Here is an 18,438-nt window from a genome sequence, read left to right as displayed (position 1 = left end):
TAAGGATTCCAGTGTAGGTAACTAAAAAATCTCATTGCCTCCAGACAGAAACCCAGCATTCACTTTAAGCTGACATAAAACAAAAAAAGAAAAAGGTCCAGTCCATGCCTGGAGGAGCTTTCACTGCAAAGCTGTGTGGAGTGGGGTTAGATTTACAAGATGATGTCTCTGTTTTTGAAAATTTGAAATACATTTTGAGAACCTTGGCTTGCTTCTTTTTGCTTTGATTTTATATTTATTATATATTATATTTATTATATTTATGTTTATATAAAATAGCACAAGTCCTAAAGACTGAGCAATGTTCAACTGTGTATCGAACTAATTAAATGGTAACCTATGTTTACAGGTCTCATTGCACTCCTATAACAATCTTGGGTTGATTATGGACAGATAAAAAAAACAAATGAGGAAAACCGAGCAGAGCCATTGATATCACCTTTTTGCCTACATTACCCACAGTGCAATTCAGTCATTGAGTGACATCACTGGCGGCAGTATGTCAAACTACATTCAGCTTCCTATGGAGCCACAAAAGGCTTTATACTACTTGTTACCCTTTCTTATGGAACTGTTACATTGTGCAAACTACCGGAATATACAAGCAGTCAGGGGCAAAAAAGAAAACAGTGCCATGGATTACAAAAGAAGTAAATATGTTTTGATGGAAAACAATATGTTAAATGTCTAGTATGTACATTGGATGTAGTTGCTTGGTTGCAGTCTGCAACCAACTGAACATGCTGTGGCCACTTATAATGCTAAAAGTGGGAAAGGCCTAAAAGTCAATGTTTGGTTTGTCCAATCTTGGCTAACATGGTGGTGCAACATGATGGACTCTGTATAAATGATCCCACTCCCTCTAGGGCTCATTCAAAGGTAACAGAACACAAAGGTTTTTAGTTTCAGATGATTATACATTGCTAAAAAAAGAATAGTGTATTTAATTTCTCCCCCAAAATCCTACACACTGGAAATTCAAAACCTTACTTTGCTTTAAATGAGTTATTTCAAATGTGTAAAGTTTCAAACTTTAGGATGTTGTGACACTGCAGTTTGCCATTGTCTCTAAACTGCTTTGCTTGCTAAAGAGAGTTCTCAATGAGGATGATCAAAATCAATAGACCTTCTAACAGGCCTAGGGGTCTAAACAGAAAAATGAAAAAGTCAGTAAATCAATATCCATCTAAAAAATGTGGGTGTGCAGACATGTACGTCCCACCATCCTTTTGCACATGCACATTGATGTGCACGTGTGTGTGTGTGTGTGTGTGTGTGTGTGTGTGTGTGTGTGTGTGTGTGTGTGTGTGTGTGTGTGTGTGTGTGTCCTACCTTCATGCTGGGCGGTGCAGTGCGGGGCGGCGAGGGGGGACATTCTCCCAGAGGGACAGTGGAAATGTTCAGCAGCTCCTGTTTCCTGGAGTGAAGAGGACAAGATGGAGAATAAACAAGGCTGATTTACTGACATCCATGACCACCAAAATGATCCAAATTTCATCAAAGGTCATCTGGCCTCATTTGCGTACACAGTGCGCTTTCACAGTAATTTGATTCAGCTGATGCACTGTCCTTCCCTTATTTAAGTGTGGACTATTTCCCCTCTCAAACAGACATTATTTCAAATACAATTAGTTCTAAAATACAATCCTGGGTTGTGATTTGCTGTTACAATGAGCGCCTCCTGTCTTCCATTTCTCTGAAACACTCGACTTATTAATTGGTTTACTGTGCAATCATCGTTAGCTTTACCTCTAAGGATGTCTAATTTTCAAGAGGTTCATATTTCCGACATTGGCCCTTGTCACATTTCTCCTTGTCTTCCTTTTGTTTTAACTGGGAGTAACTCATATACGTGGAAAAAGAGCCAATATACAAAACCTACAAAACAATAAACTGCAACCGATGAATTCCCCTGAAGCAATTCAAATTATTTTATCATCCTACCAAGTGTTATCTGTGAGGAACAGAACTGTTGTAACCAGGCTCGGGGAGTAACAGGAATACATGTGACAGGATTATCTAATTAGGATACAAAAAGAAGGTAACTGTATTCCGGTAGAGTGAAGAAAGTAAAAATGTAATTTGATTACAGATAAATTCAGTAAAAAGTGGGATTACTAACAGGATTACACTTTCAAAACACAGAATGACATAGTGTGTAACCATGCACTTGAAATGACAACACTTCACGAGTTGCACACAACATCAGTCTGGTATGTTTGCTATCAAGTAATCCAAAACATTACATTACATTACTAGACACATTTTTTTTAACAAGTAATTAGTATCGGAATACACTTTAAATGAATCCCTCCCAACCCTGCTTGTAACGACTAAAAACACAATAAAAGCACAAGGAGACATCATCAACTGAAATGAAAATAAGACTGATGAATTCGATACTGTTATGCCGTCAAATTCAGCATTTTACTCAAAGTGCTTCAGTGTCACTTCCTAGTTTAGCATCGCATGTTAACCACTAACATGTTGGCCATTAACTTACTCAGAAGTACAATTCTGTTTTAACTTTTAATGTTGCTGCAGTTTTAGGTTTCAAATTGAGCCAGGGAGCCGGTTGGAAATATGCAGCAAGGTATCAGATGGCTCTCTGCTGTTTCAATATGCTCCGTGGAGTCCCAGGGGCTGTCAGGGAGACTTTAAGAGGAGTCTGCTGGGGCTAGAAGCTCCTTCTCCTCTTCTGTGCCTTTGTTGTGCACCATACTCAGAGGCATGAGTGCACATTAATGATCCCAGATGTTGAAGGTTGAGCTGTCACTGGCAGACAGCAGGAGGATTAGCCTAACCCTAGGAGCATGCCATCTCTTCTGTTAAAAATTCCAGTGGTTTTCAGTGGAACCACTTCTACACCACTTTTGTGTTGGGCGGCTCTCATGCGGAAGAAATGAACAAGATCGGGAAAGGTTTACGAAGGAGTGAAGAGGGAAAAGTGCACAGATGCAGTAAACCTCTACCTAACCCTGCTTTAGAGCTGAAGAATGCACTTAAAACCACATTTTCACATCTCATCTCATAACCGTATTACATGAGACCTTCGGTTTTTTGTCTTAGCTTATGTTATCTGATTCTTATTATTTTTTTTATAAGTTCTTATTTTGATACTGACATCCAGAAACAGGTTTTACATCAGTCCATTACCTGCTGGCACAAAAGACACAGCACACTGACTGCACACAGTTGAACCGAAAGCTGTACCTCTACTAGTGTGAAAAGCACTAAGCGATCGCTTCAGAATTAGTGGACAGAAGAACAAGACAAGAGTTTTAATTGAGATGGAATATGCCCCTTTGTTCCTCTCATTAGTGGGAACTATAATAGCCCGTTCTCCATTCTCTCATGTAGCGGGTGTCAAGTGGGTTGTGAGCAGCAAAAACACTCAAATCGGCCACAGTATGAAAACAGTGAACTTGAGGCAGCATCAGCTTGCTGTCGTAGAGAAGAGGCCATTCCTCCCTTGGATTGAAGCTACAGCGCTCTCTGAAATGAACTCTATTAAGTCTCGCAAATTCTACTTGAGGACCCCCAAACAAAGAGGGAGAGTCACGGCCACAGAACACCAGAGTCTCAGTCGGTCACAGCAGGGCAAACCCCGAAATTCCTGTTCAACCCTTTCATTCCACCGTCCAGAGGACAAGCCTGTACTGCTCAGTTTCTTTCCACCGGCTCAGCATTCACACAATGCACCACTGTGTCCCCCTGTGTGTGTGTGTGTGTTATGCTGCGGTATGTTAGCTCACGGTAACCAGGAGTAGACATTGTTTGACATCGCATCATCGGCCAAGAAAAACTGGGGAGCGTTTAAAAAAAAAAAAAAGACAGAGAAAAACAGAAAAAAAACAGCTTTCTTGCTGGACATTGTTAACTGGCTCTCTCTTTGTTCATTTAAGCCTCGGGTTAGGATGACAGTGCGTGTTTTCCACTGTTGACCTGTAAAAAGCAAAAGCTTGTTCGGAGCACCGTCCCTGGGGCGGATCCCCACTATACATGTCCCTGCAGCGGCCCTGTATAGGCACAAAGACAACACCCGTCTGGTCACTGTCTTGCACACTCACTCGCACCTGCACACACACACACACACACACACACACAGAGAGAGAGGGAGAGAGAGAGAGAGAGAGGCGAGGAGCTGCTGTCCTTGCAGCCTGGACTGTCTCTGTGGTGATGAGAAAACAGCTACGTCACTGCTACCGACACCCACCCAGGAAGGGAGAGAAGGGGGGGGCGCACATACGGGGACAGCAGGAGGGAGGTCGCAGAGAAACAGTTTTTTGGAGGAAGAGGTCATGGAGAGAGTGAGTCAGAACAGAAGAGGGGACTGTGGAAAGAGGCTTAGGTAAGAAGTGCACTTTCGAGAAGGTGCTCTGCATGAAAAAGCATTGTCGAACGGTGCGGTACATACATTACAGGCCAGTCCCCATAGGAACTTTGTTCCCGTTGGACACTTCGGAACTTCCAAACTAACTCAGGTCGACTCTCGCTCGTGTCTCTCGAGGGTGTGGAGGTCATACTGGTGGATGGGACTCCCATAGCTGTTGTAGACTTGCCTCAGCTTGTGTCTCTCATGTATCAACAGCACATACAAGTCACAGAGATAGGGGCCAGAAATGACATGTCCTCTCTCAATTTGTATCTGAAAACTGTTGGCGACACAGTTCTGTCAGGCCTATGTTTTCCTTTAGACCTATGCAAAGCTAAGCACTGAGTCTCTAAATGACACACCGTGCACGACTTCCTCTTCCAGTGACCAGTGCTGCTGTACAGTCTGATTAGCAACTTGAGACGGGCAGATGACATTTGAGTTAATCTCTGTCATCACTGCTGGTAGGTTACACAATTATATTCATATATATATATATATATATATATATATATATATATATATATATATATATATATATATATATATATATATATATATATATATATATAATACAACCGAGGACAAACTTCATTTAACGGCTTTTTTTGGAAAAGGACATGGAGTCATAACTTGATGGAATGTAGTTTCATCCAGATGGCTAAAAGTCGTTTTGACAATTCTGAAAATACCTTCAGAAAATAGGTATGTTTCAATAACCACCGGGGCTTTATGGGTATTTTTACCTCCGCCAAGGTGGTTATGTTTTCACCGAAGTCTGTGTCTTTGTTGGTTGGTTGTTCCATCAGCAGGATTACATGGTTCCTCACAAAAAAAAGAGGGTGGCGGACAGGTCTCGGCCCAGAATAGACCCTGTTACCTTTTGGTAATGATCCAGATAAATGGACGGATCCAGGACATTTTTTTCCCTTTCTTCAACATATTGAGATTTGTTGTGCTTTTTTTGCGATATGCGTTTTTTTTTTTTTGTTTTTTTTACATTTTGTTTATTATTTCTCTGACAATAAGGCGTCTTTAGGGTGAGTAAAAAAGGGCACTGTTGGGCCTTGGCGGAGGTATGCGCTCTCCTGAATACTGTTCTAGATCTTAATGGAATAATAAAACATGAAATACACAAACTGCTTTTTAAAATTTTTTTTATAACCATAACCTAAATAAAGTGTTAAAGGTGCATAACCCTTACCTTACCTCTACTGTAGTTCATCTGCCATAACGACAATCATTGCATAATATTAACCTAGTCTTGTCTAAATGTAGAAAGCAAAGCATTTAAAAAAAATAAAAAAAAGGGATATTTTAGGATTTCACAGGAAGAAAACCCAGACAAAGGACGACTGAAAGTGGAACCAGTGATTAGAGCTGAATACACAGTAAAGTAGCACAGAGAGAGGGAGGGTGGCGGCTGTCAGTGTCAATAATGCTGCATTTTCTGCAGAGAAGGCTGGAAACAAGCTCTGACTTAATGGGTTTTCCATTAAATATTTTTTTATCAGTTCTGCGTTCTGTGTTGACCTTCGACGTTGGCTTCGAGGAAGTAAGCACAGTAAGCTGTGCAATTAAATCACAAGGTCAAACTGCATTCAAACCTCTGGCCCTGAGCTGGCACAAACAACGCATGGCAGAAGAGTTTCCCAGCGAGCCAAGGGGCAGCGGCCGCCACACAATTGCATTATTTTAATACGCAGTAAATACTGGCTGCGAGGAGCGTTCGCCAGCTGTGTCGGTTTGCGTGGCTCTCTCTGGCCGGGCGCTCTGCCAAGAAGTCCCCTTTTTTGAAAAAAATCATTCATCCACAACAATAAACATGCGCTTCAAAGGATTTTAGGAAACAGGATGACTTTCCTCCTGTGACTGATTAAGTGTAACTCTCTCCTCTCTCACCTGCAGCTAGCTTAAAGCGACTGTAAACCTGCCGGGCAAAAATAGGGCAGAAAGTGCCCCACATCTACACCCAGACATGTACGAGTTGCACCTTTCTTGTGGAGCATCATGTCAATAATCCATCCTGCTTGCACTTGGCTGCTGCTAATTACAGTAATTACATCTACGCGGTCATCATGTTTATGCAATGATGCGCGTGTTTGTGAGGAGAGAGACAGACCGAGCCAGAGATTGTAATGCATCTCTGTTATGTCACGTATTGATTACACCCGTGAGATTAGCGGGACATCAGGCACAGGCTCGGATCCAGGGAGCGTGTGTGAGAAGGTAGGAAAAAAAAGGGGGGGGGGGGCAAACACACCTCTAGTCATCCCTGCGCGATGGACAGATCACAGGAAGAGGAGACTGGTGGATGAAAACAGGAAATCAGGGCGATGGAGGGTGCACAGAGGAGAGAAATACAGAGGCAGAAAGATCGAGGAGAGGGTGATCTGTGGGTCTCGGATATGAGGCCTCTCCCGGGGGGGGATTACTGCGCACTCCTGTTTCCAGTTGGGCTACATATTTGTTAGGAAACTTGATAAGGAGCCTGATCCTCATGCCAATTGGCCAATTACACAACTGATGGTTTCTCTAATGGAGTTAATACAACAGTAATTGGAGACAGAGAAAAGGAGAAAGACGAGGGCTGTAAAGAGGACAGGGATACGGCCTGCTGCGGAGGGTAGCACCCATCAGCCCTGATGTATAATAAAGTGGACGTGGAATAAAAAAATCACGTTGCGCAGCAAAATCTGCTGCAATATTACATATTAGACACGACGGCTACAGTTTCGATATGCGCTTTAAGAGGCTGGATGTTACAGGAAGCACGTTGGAAAGGCAACGCTTGTTGCTTAATAAAACCAACGGTAATTAAGTTACAAGAGCACGGACACATCTTACAGACGACATACTGTAAGCATTTGATGAAACTGTGCTGGAGATCGGCTCTGTGGCTCCATTTAGATTTGCCAACACGACCAATTTCTTGCCCCACGCAAGGAACAACAGATTTCCTTCGATGCGACACGGCTTATTACAGCAGGGCAAAGATAATGTGAGGAGCTCATCTAATTAGCTAACTTTCCATTAAATACATTCAAGTATATTCGTCGTTGAAATATATTACAATCAGTATGGTATACAGCCACCAAGGAAGTAACATTTCAGTGAGATAATGGGACATGTTTTAGAAAATGCTGACTTTCATGGGCTGATTTTGTTCTTTACTAATCAAAAGCAACCAAACAAGCTGTACACATTATATTTACTTTGATTACTTTACATGTGACACCTTTTTTTCAATATCAAAAAATAATGACTGAGTGAACCGAGGGGGGATTTTGTTGGTTCTCCTCATTTCCTGAAAGATCTGCAACATTTTAGGGTACATCACACTTCTGTCGGGCCTGCTAGGCAGCTATTTGAGACACGATCATTTTGTCATCTTGTCCTTTCCCCCATGTACTATCAAATATCTATCCATCTGTGCTTGTTACAGGGGCAAGAAGTGGACGGATGAGTCAGTCAGCTGTCCAGCAGTACAGGCATCCCAGATATGTGCAAATATGTGGAGAGGTCAGGAGAGCAATAATTACGAGGCAACTGCACTCCGAGCCACCGGCTGTTTCCTGTGGGAGCGCCGGGCCTCGCCCTCTCCCTCCCGCTGTGATATGAATAGATGCGGAGATGACAGCAGATAAGACCGTCCAGCCAGACGACCTGAAACACTCTCATTATCAATAAGAGGAAGAGGAGCAGGCAGACGGATAGTGTGGGGGTGATGAGGAGGAGGGGAGCAGACGCCACTACTTTTTCTAAATGAATGCATGAATTTGTACGAAAAATAATTGGTTCTTCAAATGCGGAGCTGGCGAGCAGAAAGAAAAGGACGGGGGGAAAAAAAACCTTTTCATCCAAGTAGAATAAAGGAAATGGAAATTGTGTTTGTGTGTGTGTGTCTGTGTGTGTGGGTGCAGGTTAGCTCGGCTGCAGGTAACACATCAGACCGTATTTTAACAACTTACAGAAACAGTGTGATACGTACACCTGAACTCACATCTTTTCATTATCACCCTCACAGCTCTGTGACAGACTGGCACCCATGTTAATGAGCGCAAGCTAGGAGACCTTTGAGTGGCTTCTGTGTACTTTGCCATGTCATTTACTTGTATTCTCCCCGTGCCAATACACACATGGTCGTCAGGAATGTCTGTTTCTGCAACTCACCCATAACCACAGTTAATACTGTTTTTAATCAAGTGGCAATTAGTTTGGGATCTCAAAAAGGTTTTCGGTGTCACTTTCAGTTTATTACATTTGTGGTCGGGCTTTGGTATTTATTAGTTCTTCGATTTCGCAACGTATAAAGTCAGCTTCAGCAGAATTTACAGTGTGACATCTTAGGTTGCTAAACACAAAACGGTTGCCTGTAGTGAATCTCGGAGTAAAATTAATCTGCTGAAATGATGAGCAATGTTTCATTTTGGGACTTTTCACACACAAGGTCCCAGCCATTGATGTGGCAACCCAATCACCTGAACAAAAATATGCACTGTGCATTTCTGCAAAACACAGATATGTTAAATTTGTTCATTTCATATGTGTCATATCAACATTTCTACGCTTTGTATCATATAGATATGGTGAAACGTGCTGTGACAGATGTGGTTAAAGTCTGTTTGAGTTTAGGCACAAAAGAAACTTGGTTCATGTTTAAAAAAGATCTTGTTCTGGTTTTAGTGACACAAAGACAGCGGCGGGGTGGCACTTACACCATCTCACCAAGCTCTATTTTCATGTTTCGAACAATGAAACGTGTGTGATGTTTTACTGTGTTGATAAATGCTGTTGATGTTTTGACACATTCAGAATTGTTATGTTCCTTCGTCTGTTGTTCCGTTCACCCCCACAATGAAAATTGAGTTTGTTCGCTTGACTTTTTATCAGCATGGGGGTGAGTTGATAATGACAGAAATGACATTTTTGGGTAAACTCAATTTACAAGTGGCTAGGGGAATAAAGTTTCAATCAGTGAGTGGGACTGTCTGAGTTACACCGTAATCTCTCATCTTCTTCATTCTCCTCATCTTCATCTTATTCTTGTCTTTCCACCTGTCCCCTTTGGTTCACTTGACTCTCAGCTCTTCTCTCAATTATTTCAGTTATTAATCCAAGTGTTGGACTGAACTGACACCAGTGAAGGTCTCGCCCTCTGCAGGCACACACTGTTCCACCCAAGGAAACTATGAATACCTGTGTGTGTGTGTGTGTGTGTGTGTGTGTGAGTGTGTGTGTGTGAGTGTGTGTCATTTTATTCCTCACAAAGAAACCAGGTTCATTATAATGCAGTAAGTGCGCTCGTGTCTTCATTTCCTGACACACACGCTGCATCTCTGACACTGGATTTATCGTCTAAACACCGAAGGCGAACACAACAAGCCAGTAAAAGGTTACGTACCGCAGCCTTTTGTCTTACCTTTGAATGTCACTGTTGTTTTCTGTCTCGCCTCACAAATGGTGCCAGGGGACCTCTAATAGACATTTACATGCGCTTACTTCCCACCGGCAGGGAGAGACTGATAAAAGGCCACGGGCTGAATCGTGTTTGTCTCTCTGTCTACAGTTGTGCGTTATGCAGTTCATCACACTTCAGCTGGATAGCACAGCAGTGCTGGTCGTCAGTTCACTGTTAACTGCAATATGTTTGTAGGTGAATAAAAACGGGTCCAGTAAAGAATGGCTCAATCTAAATGAGACAATGTAATGAAAACAGAGAACCACCACTGTAGGTTCGCTGTGCAACCAAAAATGAGCCAAGAGGTCTGCACAGGGAGGAGGATGAGGTGGAGGGATGGCTCAAACATACACAGGATTTTCTACCAGAAGAATATGCTCGGAGTTAAGTTATGTTGATGATGTAACTTAAGTTGCATATGAAACATACTTATTTTACTCCAAACCACAATGTTTTCCTAAACCTAACCAAGTGGTTGTTTTTTTTTTTTGCTGCCAAAAACCTGATAGTCTGGAAGGCCTATCATTGGTACACTGTGTTTTTGGGAGTAACTGGCAAGGAATTTTAATTCTGCTTGGGTTCAAAAGATGAAAAGGGGCATGTAAATGCTCTTTTAAACTACGTATCTACTTTAGGAATATGTCATCTGCACATTCACATCACCTGGATGTAATTCAAAGATGTTCCTATGGGAAGATGCGCCACTCTTTTCTTACCTCTGGAGTCTGTGGTTTCATTATCAACATTGGACAGTGGCATGAAACATATCTGAGAGTGAACCTTTTTGGATTCAGTACATCTAAGAGGTTTTTGTCCTGTGGCACAATACTGCATTGCAGTGAAAAACATGGTTGCCTAGCATCACGCTCTCTGTCATATCAGTGGAAATGCCATAAATCCTATCTAATCCTATTCATTTTGGAGGGACCCACTTCCTCTTTATCATTGCCCAATATCGCCCAGTCTCACTGACTGGAGTCAAAGAAAAAAAAAAAACAGAGTTTAGCATCTGTCAGATGAATGCTGAAGTGAATACTTCTGAACCCACTCCACCACTTTAGATAGCTGATAACCACAGCAGAGCAAAAAAAAAAAAAAAGTCCGAAAGAGATATGAAGACAGAGAGGGAGAGGCGCAGAATGAATGGATGTCAGACGGATCGCTGAAAGAAGGAGGGCCGCAGAGCGAAGTACAGAGAGAGAGAGAGAGAGAGAATAAATGAATCTCTGCCGACTAAAAATAGCATTCTCAATCCCCAGTGCAAAGCTGGGTAAATAGGGCCGTCTTGGGTGGGTCTCTGGACACTTGTTAGAGACTATACCATCTCATCCATTACATCCCAAGACAAGGCTGACTGTCACACAAACACACACATATTGTGCAGACAGGCAACAATGGTGTGTGTGCGTGTATATGTGTGTGTGTGTAACAGCTAATCACAAATGAGGTGAAATGCATGAAGGGTACAAGGGAGAGTTTAGAAGAGGGAGTAATTGAGGGTAGAGAGGGAAAAAAAACAGGAGGAGACCAGGGAATGGAAATACGAGTGAGTCAGTGACTGAAAAGCGGTTGTGTTAAACAGCAGCAGCAGGAGGAGGAGGAGGGTTCGACAGGGAGGGAAGGGACTACAAGACAAGGAAAAATTGTGTAAGGTGGTCAAGAAAAGCAGCATGAAAGACTGCACTCCAGAACATCTGCTGCGTGCGACCAAGTTTCCTCCCTCCAAAGCTAATGTTCAGGATCTTCCATTGACTTCTCAAAAATAAAAAGTCTATATTTATGTCTGGGACTACCTGCAGTGAGGATCATTTTTCTGCAGAGCAGTGACGAAAGCAGTATTAAACTGGGAAAAGACAAAGCAAAAGCTTGGAGTGAAAACTATAACACGTGATTGTGGAGAGAGTATTAAAAGTTACCCAGTTGACTGCTTGCTGAACTCCTCCCTCAAAAGGACATTGTCAAATCATTGCTGAGCAACTGTAACTATAGACACAACACATCTGTCAAAGTTTGTTCCCCCCCACATATAATTGGCGTGAGAGGGACTGCAGGAAGACTGACACTTTACATTTGAAGAGTTTAAAAAAAGTGTATTTTCATTAATGTTTCTAAAACTGAAAAAAAAAAAAAAAAAAAAAAACCCAGAGAAAAGCAGCCGATCACAGCAACGTTTAACTCCAGAACGGGCCACCAGCAAAACTATGTTACAATGGTAGATCATTTTACTTTTCAGCACAAGGCGTGGAATCTCATCACTGTTTTCCATTAATTCCATGTAATGGATGGTCGCCTGCACAGCCCCTCTACATAGGCACAGCAGGCTTATCATGCCTGACTAAAGTGTTACTTCCAAGGCCAAGGATTAGCTAACTACATAGAGGTTCAGAAAAAAAAGCCGCATTCATGACCAGAACATCAACTGAGTTTCCCAACTGAAGGGGCATCAGTAATGAGAGCTAGTTCATCAGAAGTTAGGTCAACATTAGCAGCATCTGCCCTGCACATTGAACACAGGAAGTCCTCATTCTAAAAGCCTTTCCTCTTTCGCTTTCGCTAAAAATGCAGCTTTTTTTGTGAATGTATATGATTCAACCCTTTGTGTAAAAGCATAATTACGACGAAAGAGGCACTTTTAAGATTGACCGTATTTTCATTTTCCAAGTTTGTACGAGCTAAGAAGCAAATAGGATTATATTAGAGTAAGATAAGAGAAATGTCATCATGTCATATCATGTCTATCATATTAGGGCCAGCTAGCTTTATACTGCAATTAATAACACGGCTGTTATGTCCATTTCTTTAATACGACTCATCAAATGACTTTTTTAACATGCAGCTTTAGCTTCACACAGTCAAATATAGGTAGTGTTAGCTTTATTGGCTAGCTAGAAACAGCTATGTGATTCTGCCTCTCTGTCATTTAAGCCATCGAAAACGAGCGGGAGAGTCCTCTTTGTCTACCTCTGCCTGAGGCCAAAGACGATTCTTTAAAAAAATCACTGATCATTTCCAGTGTTACTTATCTGCCGCTGCTTGAGAAAACAGGAGGCCTGACAGGGGTGGCAACAGGAGCGAACGGTCAATTACAACCGAAACGCCACCAGTTGTTCATCTATTTTTGTATTAGTGGGTTTTAATTTGGTCGTTTGCTGTCAAATGAGACTGAATCAATGCGCAAAAACAAAAAGAAAAAAGAAACAAAAAGCTGAAGAGCTGCTTTGTATTGTGTGTATGAGTGTATAATTTCCTTCTTCCGAACAACTGCCTGGCCGGCTGCCGCGGACTCTCTGTGTCAGAGCAAGCCTGGCAGGTTGTTCCTGATTGGTTTTAGCTGTGCCCAGCTGCTCGTGTAATTTAGTCTCTCAGTTGTTCCGTCCCAAACATTTCAACAACCACGTGGCTATACATCTGAGCACAGTGAATCAATTTAACAAAGAGGAGCCTCACCATTATTTTTCAAACGTGTCTGAAAAACGTAGACATTTTCCTAAAGTGCACCGAGGTCTTCAAAGGCAGCCAGCACTCAATTTGTATCCCACCGTTGATCTAGTTCTTGAACATCTCCATATGGAAGACCCTCAAACTGAATAACAGTATTTAGACGCCCGACGAGTGTTAGATGAGATTTTCTCTTCAGGGACTGCAACAGTTGAGATACTTGCATAACTGTCAAATCAAATCAATCTAACTGCACCAAGGGGAAATATGACAGTGTTTACAACAGCAAAACAAAACAAATCAGACATCTGGGACAATCACACAAATCTGTAAAATCATTATACACAATTAAAAAGAGAGCGAAACAAGATCATGTCAGACTTGAGGTGACATTTAGTGCAGATACATTTGTGGAAGGATTTTAATATTAAAACAGTGCAAAGAGAGGCCAAGAGGTCTATCTAGTTTGTCCATAAGTCATCACGACAAGTACAACGCTCAGGCTTTACCTCGTCCTAGCTGGCACTCGTCAGCAGTGACCTGAAGGCAAGAGCTCAAACTGTCTGTGCAGGACAATCCATGCAAGTGCGTGCTGTAAATATCTCGGAGCAGGGTCTGACTCACCCTAACAACTGTCTCATGTCACATTTACAAGCCTGTCCATTCTGGACGCGTAAACATTTCCATGCCAGACAGCAGTAAATGACGATGATGAGGTTCCTAGAAACCTTCAGTATAACAGTCATCGACGCAAGAGAAATCTTAATAAATTCTCCGATAGATTTCTTGTCTGTACCCAACTGTTTGCCGCGTGTCCACCGGCTCAATTTCCTCTCCTGTGATAGCGGTTATTGTATCAGAGGACAATTTTCTGAAATCAATGCTCATGTCCTTATTTTTTGCTACATTTAACAGGACGAGGGACTTGTCACACCATGACACAAAAAGTCCTCCTCCACAGGCCGGTTATCTTATTCCATGCCGTCCGTGTAGGCTGACTAATAACCGACTCATCAGCACATTTTATTATACGTCTCTTCTCATCATTACTTTGACAGTTGCTCTTGTAAATAATTTAGGAGGTGAGGAAGACCTTGTGGGGATCTCAAGAAGGATTTTGTTTAAAGAGACACTGTTTAAAGCTAGTTAACTTAATGGAAAAGGTCGCATTAAAACGTAATGTGGCTACATACACATCACTGGGAAGTTTTTTTGATGGAGCTTCTATTGAGTTGTATTTATTTAATACACATAATATGTTAAGTACAAAAACTGAGTGCATCAATCTTCTCAGCTGATATACATAAACTTCAATCAATTGAGTCTGTTATGTTAAGGCTCCTTAATGGCCTCTGGAGGTCTGAATCCTTTAAAGGCACTGCTTTTATGAGGCGGTCCCCCTTTGTTTGTATCTCAAGTCTGCATCCAAGGACTCACAGGGAGGGCAGTGACAAAACAAAAGAGTGTCAGCAAGCCAACACAGATCCAAACAGTTTCATTTCAATTATTCCAAGACGGATTCAACATTCAACATCTCTATGAGGACCTGATTGTGGCTACGCACAGTGATTTGGGCCAGAAACCCTGAATGTAAATGGAACTTAAGGATTCAAGGAGTCTTCGCTTTTCAATGCTCAAGTTAGGCGTCCATTAAAATTGGCATTTCCCTTTAAAAGGTTTGCTTTGACTTTGTTCCACAGCTAATAAAATGAAACCCAAATGACCCTGACAAGCAGATGAAATGCTAATAAAGGAGCACAAAAGGAGGTCCGCGAAGATGACCATGATGAGTCAGGCTGACTCCCTATTAAAATACACGAAAAGGATTTTTCTGATCTTGTGAAAAGGGGATGGACAATACACAGATGTCCTAGAAAGATTTGAATTGTGGATGGAAAATGCATTTTTCTTTTCTCTTTTCTTTTTTTGCTGACTTTCATAACTAACATTGTCTGCTTCCCTCGTGATCGGACGTGAGTAACACAAGATCTAGAACAAAGTAGAGTATGTATTGTATTGTATTGATTTATCCTACCACAGTAAGCAAACTGCATTTGTGTGCTGTCGATGCAGCCGCAACAACTTAGTCCTGTAAAGCCTTTCAGCAGGTAGAATCGATTTGGACTTTTTCGCTATGAAGCGTCTGCTCAACCTGTGTGGACGCGCAGGCTTCGGTTACAGACAACGCTAGCAGCTCGTCCCTGCATCTTGGCATTTTTCTCCCCATTGTTTCGTCAGCGAATTGGTTTCATGCAGTGAAACAACTGAATGCACTGTTTCTGAGACCCAAGCCTCTAATTTACAGTGAGGCTCGTGGCTTTTCCTGTGCCATTACTGTCCAACTCTGCACAATCAACAGGCGGTATTATACCACCAGGCCAGTGCAGTTATATATATATGTATATAAATATATACATATATATATATATATATATATATATATATATATATATATATATATATATAATATAAATATATATATATATATATATATATATATATATATATATATATATATATATATATATACATAAAAACTTTAAATATTGCAATTTGAGGGACAGATGCATGTTTTGTCAACATGTATGCATGTGATATTAAAAGCTTTTAGTCTTAGAAGGGGCACAACACAGTGTGTGAAACAGGAAGCCCCACACTGTGATTATAGATTAGGTCTCAAAAACACTCTGGTATCATAATGAGTCTGTCGCTCACTTTCCTCCTCTTAAACACACACTCTCTGTCTCTCTCTCTCTCCCTCTAACCCACCTATTGCATCACACCACCACAAACCGACAAGGAAATGTCACCAGAACCGCAAAAGGCACTTGTTGTAGAAGCCTAAACACAACTCATGCATACTTAGCGACACACACAATGGGACAAGCATCTCGACAGCATACATGAGCAGACACACACAGTCACACACACACACACACACGCACACACACACACACACACACACACACACACACACACACACAAACAAAACAGGTCTGCAGCTGGAGATAAATGAGCTGCGGAGGACATTAATGCATGGAGGGGTAATATAAACATCCAGACGCAAGCAGCGGACCTCATGCTGTTCAAATTAATGGAGGGCAAATATACATTATGGCTCTATCAGTACAGAGATAAAGACTGAGGGGTAGACACATGCACAGAACACCGTAGCACGTCTGTATGTATTCATGTGTACTCGCAACACGTCTGGGAAGGCAAAGAAAATGTGAATAAAACGGGGAAAATCACTGCTGCAACGTCAGAGCTGTCCAAAAGCATTATGTGTTTCCTATTATTATTATGGGGTGCTCGGCTCTAATAAGAAAAATCATCTGTAGTTCACTTTTCCTTGTATTTGGTTGCTTCTTAAAAGAGGGCAATCACGCTCATACACTCAGAGAAAGACGTGACAGCTGAATATTGCTGTAGTAGAGCTTCCGGGTAGTTTTTGCTGTCCAGACGTGATTGCGCTGTGAGAGGACATGAGACGATAATGAAATAACAAGCAGAATCAAATTAATACGTCACGTCATAAGCATGTGACAAACATGCAAGAAAAAGGTGCAAGACTGTGCACTGTGACAAAGCAGCAGTGTTGCGTTCACAGTCGATCACAGCCTCCGGGCACGGCTGGATTAATCCACTAGAGGGCCCCTGGGGGAAACATGCACAGACGTGGCCCCAGTGACCAACCTGTACCCCTCGCTCTCATTGTGTTATATAACCCAGCTGCAGGTCTGCTGTTTGTCAGTGATTTGTGTTTGATTTTATTGAATACGCATTTATGTGCACTATGAACTACAACAATAAAGTTGTGGTTTCTTACACAAACTTAGGATAAGGGGAGAGTACAGTATTTCTAAGCTACATTTACAATTAATCAAATCACCACAAACCAGCTGTCACACAATGAACTGGCAGCCATTAGGGGCCCCAGGAGGTCTGGGGCAGTTGCCCGATTTACAAAGTTGCTAATCCAGCCTCGCCTCCAGGGGTTAAATTTTACACCGTCTGAAACTAAATTACATACATGCACATACACACACACACACACACACACACACACACACACACACAGACACCCAGAGGTCAGATAAACTTATCAGCATTTGCAAAGTGAGTTACAGTCTATTTTCATGTAGCCTATTTTGGTCCAGGCTATTAGAACAGAGCAGCAAAGTGCATTCAGTGTTGCATATCAGGTGTTCACACACACACACACACACACACACACACACACACACACACACACACACACACACACACACACACCTAACCCAGATTAAACTGTGTATATGTCCTTCAACACATTAACACTAAACAGGCAACTTTCTGCTTGAAGTTCAGCTGTGCACGCATGGCTGTCAACATTAGCCCGGCCAAAACAAATCCAGCCCGAGGGAGGTTAGTGGGAGTGGTTGTGGGGTTTATGGCAGTCTCGACCCTGCCACCTTTGGTTACCAGGTGGGATGTTCCCATGGGTCTTATTGACTTTAGTAGAATGGGACGTAAGTTGATCTGGTCAAAACAAAGCATGACGGGTAAGTCCCCTTGCATCTGGAGCGGCAGTTTCTGAGAAGGTACAGCAGCAACACTCTGCAGTCCTGCAGCCTTGAGTCCATGTCATGATACAATCTGCCCGCAGGTTCTTGACATGCATAATGCTCAGGGATTTGCAAAGAAAAAGAGAAACCCCAGTTTTGCTGCCATCTCATTAGCCTTCATAGGCCATAAAAAATATATTTGGAACACTGCTTGAATATTGTATTGACAGCTGCTGTTTACAGCAGGCTCGTGGGCAGTCAAGCTTGGTACCGTGTTCTCTTCTCCGCTGTTGTTTGCAGCTCACCTATTGAACTCTCAGCCAGTTCACCTAAGAACGGGGTGTTTCACCAGCATTACAGGCATCAACAAGTGTCCACCGCTGCTTGTGCGGACATGGAAAGACACAAATAGACGAGTGGTTGACCTTTGCTCTGCACCTTTACCCTTTTATTCGCCACATCGCTCTCTTCTAAAGCCCCACATTCACGTCCCTCTTTCTTTCTTCCTCCCATGTTCCTCTCTCTCCACATCCAAGCCGCGCTTCTCTCACCCGCTCGCTGAGCTTCTTTCATTTGCTCTTCAAAAGCACTCAGAGCACACCTCTATTCACCCACAA

At 42.2% G+C, this 18,438-nt stretch overlaps 1 protein-coding gene across 16 annotated transcripts in view; it reads right to left on the bottom strand.

Annotated features, from left to right (window-relative positions):
• Nucleotides 1-18,438, bottom strand: part of LOC119005036 (rap1 GTPase-activating protein 2-like) — a 93,708-nt gene that overhangs the window by 25,044 nt on the left and 50,226 nt on the right. For all 16 annotated transcript variants that reach the window (XM_037072503.1, XM_037072437.1, XM_037072455.1 and 13 more), the window contains one exon: nt 1,333-1,417. In XM_037072503.1, the coding sequence (XP_036928398.1) occupies nt 1,333-1,417 (85 nt within the window). The remainder of the gene's footprint in view (nt 1-1,332; nt 1,418-18,438) is intronic.

This window comes from Acanthopagrus latus, chromosome 2, assembly GCF_904848185.1.
Source record: "Acanthopagrus latus isolate v.2019 chromosome 2, fAcaLat1.1, whole genome shotgun sequence".
NCBI lineage: Eukaryota > Metazoa > Chordata > Actinopteri > Spariformes > Sparidae > Acanthopagrus > Acanthopagrus latus.
Note: the sequence above shows the minus strand (reverse complement) of the source record. Positions and strands in the feature narration are given on the sequence as shown.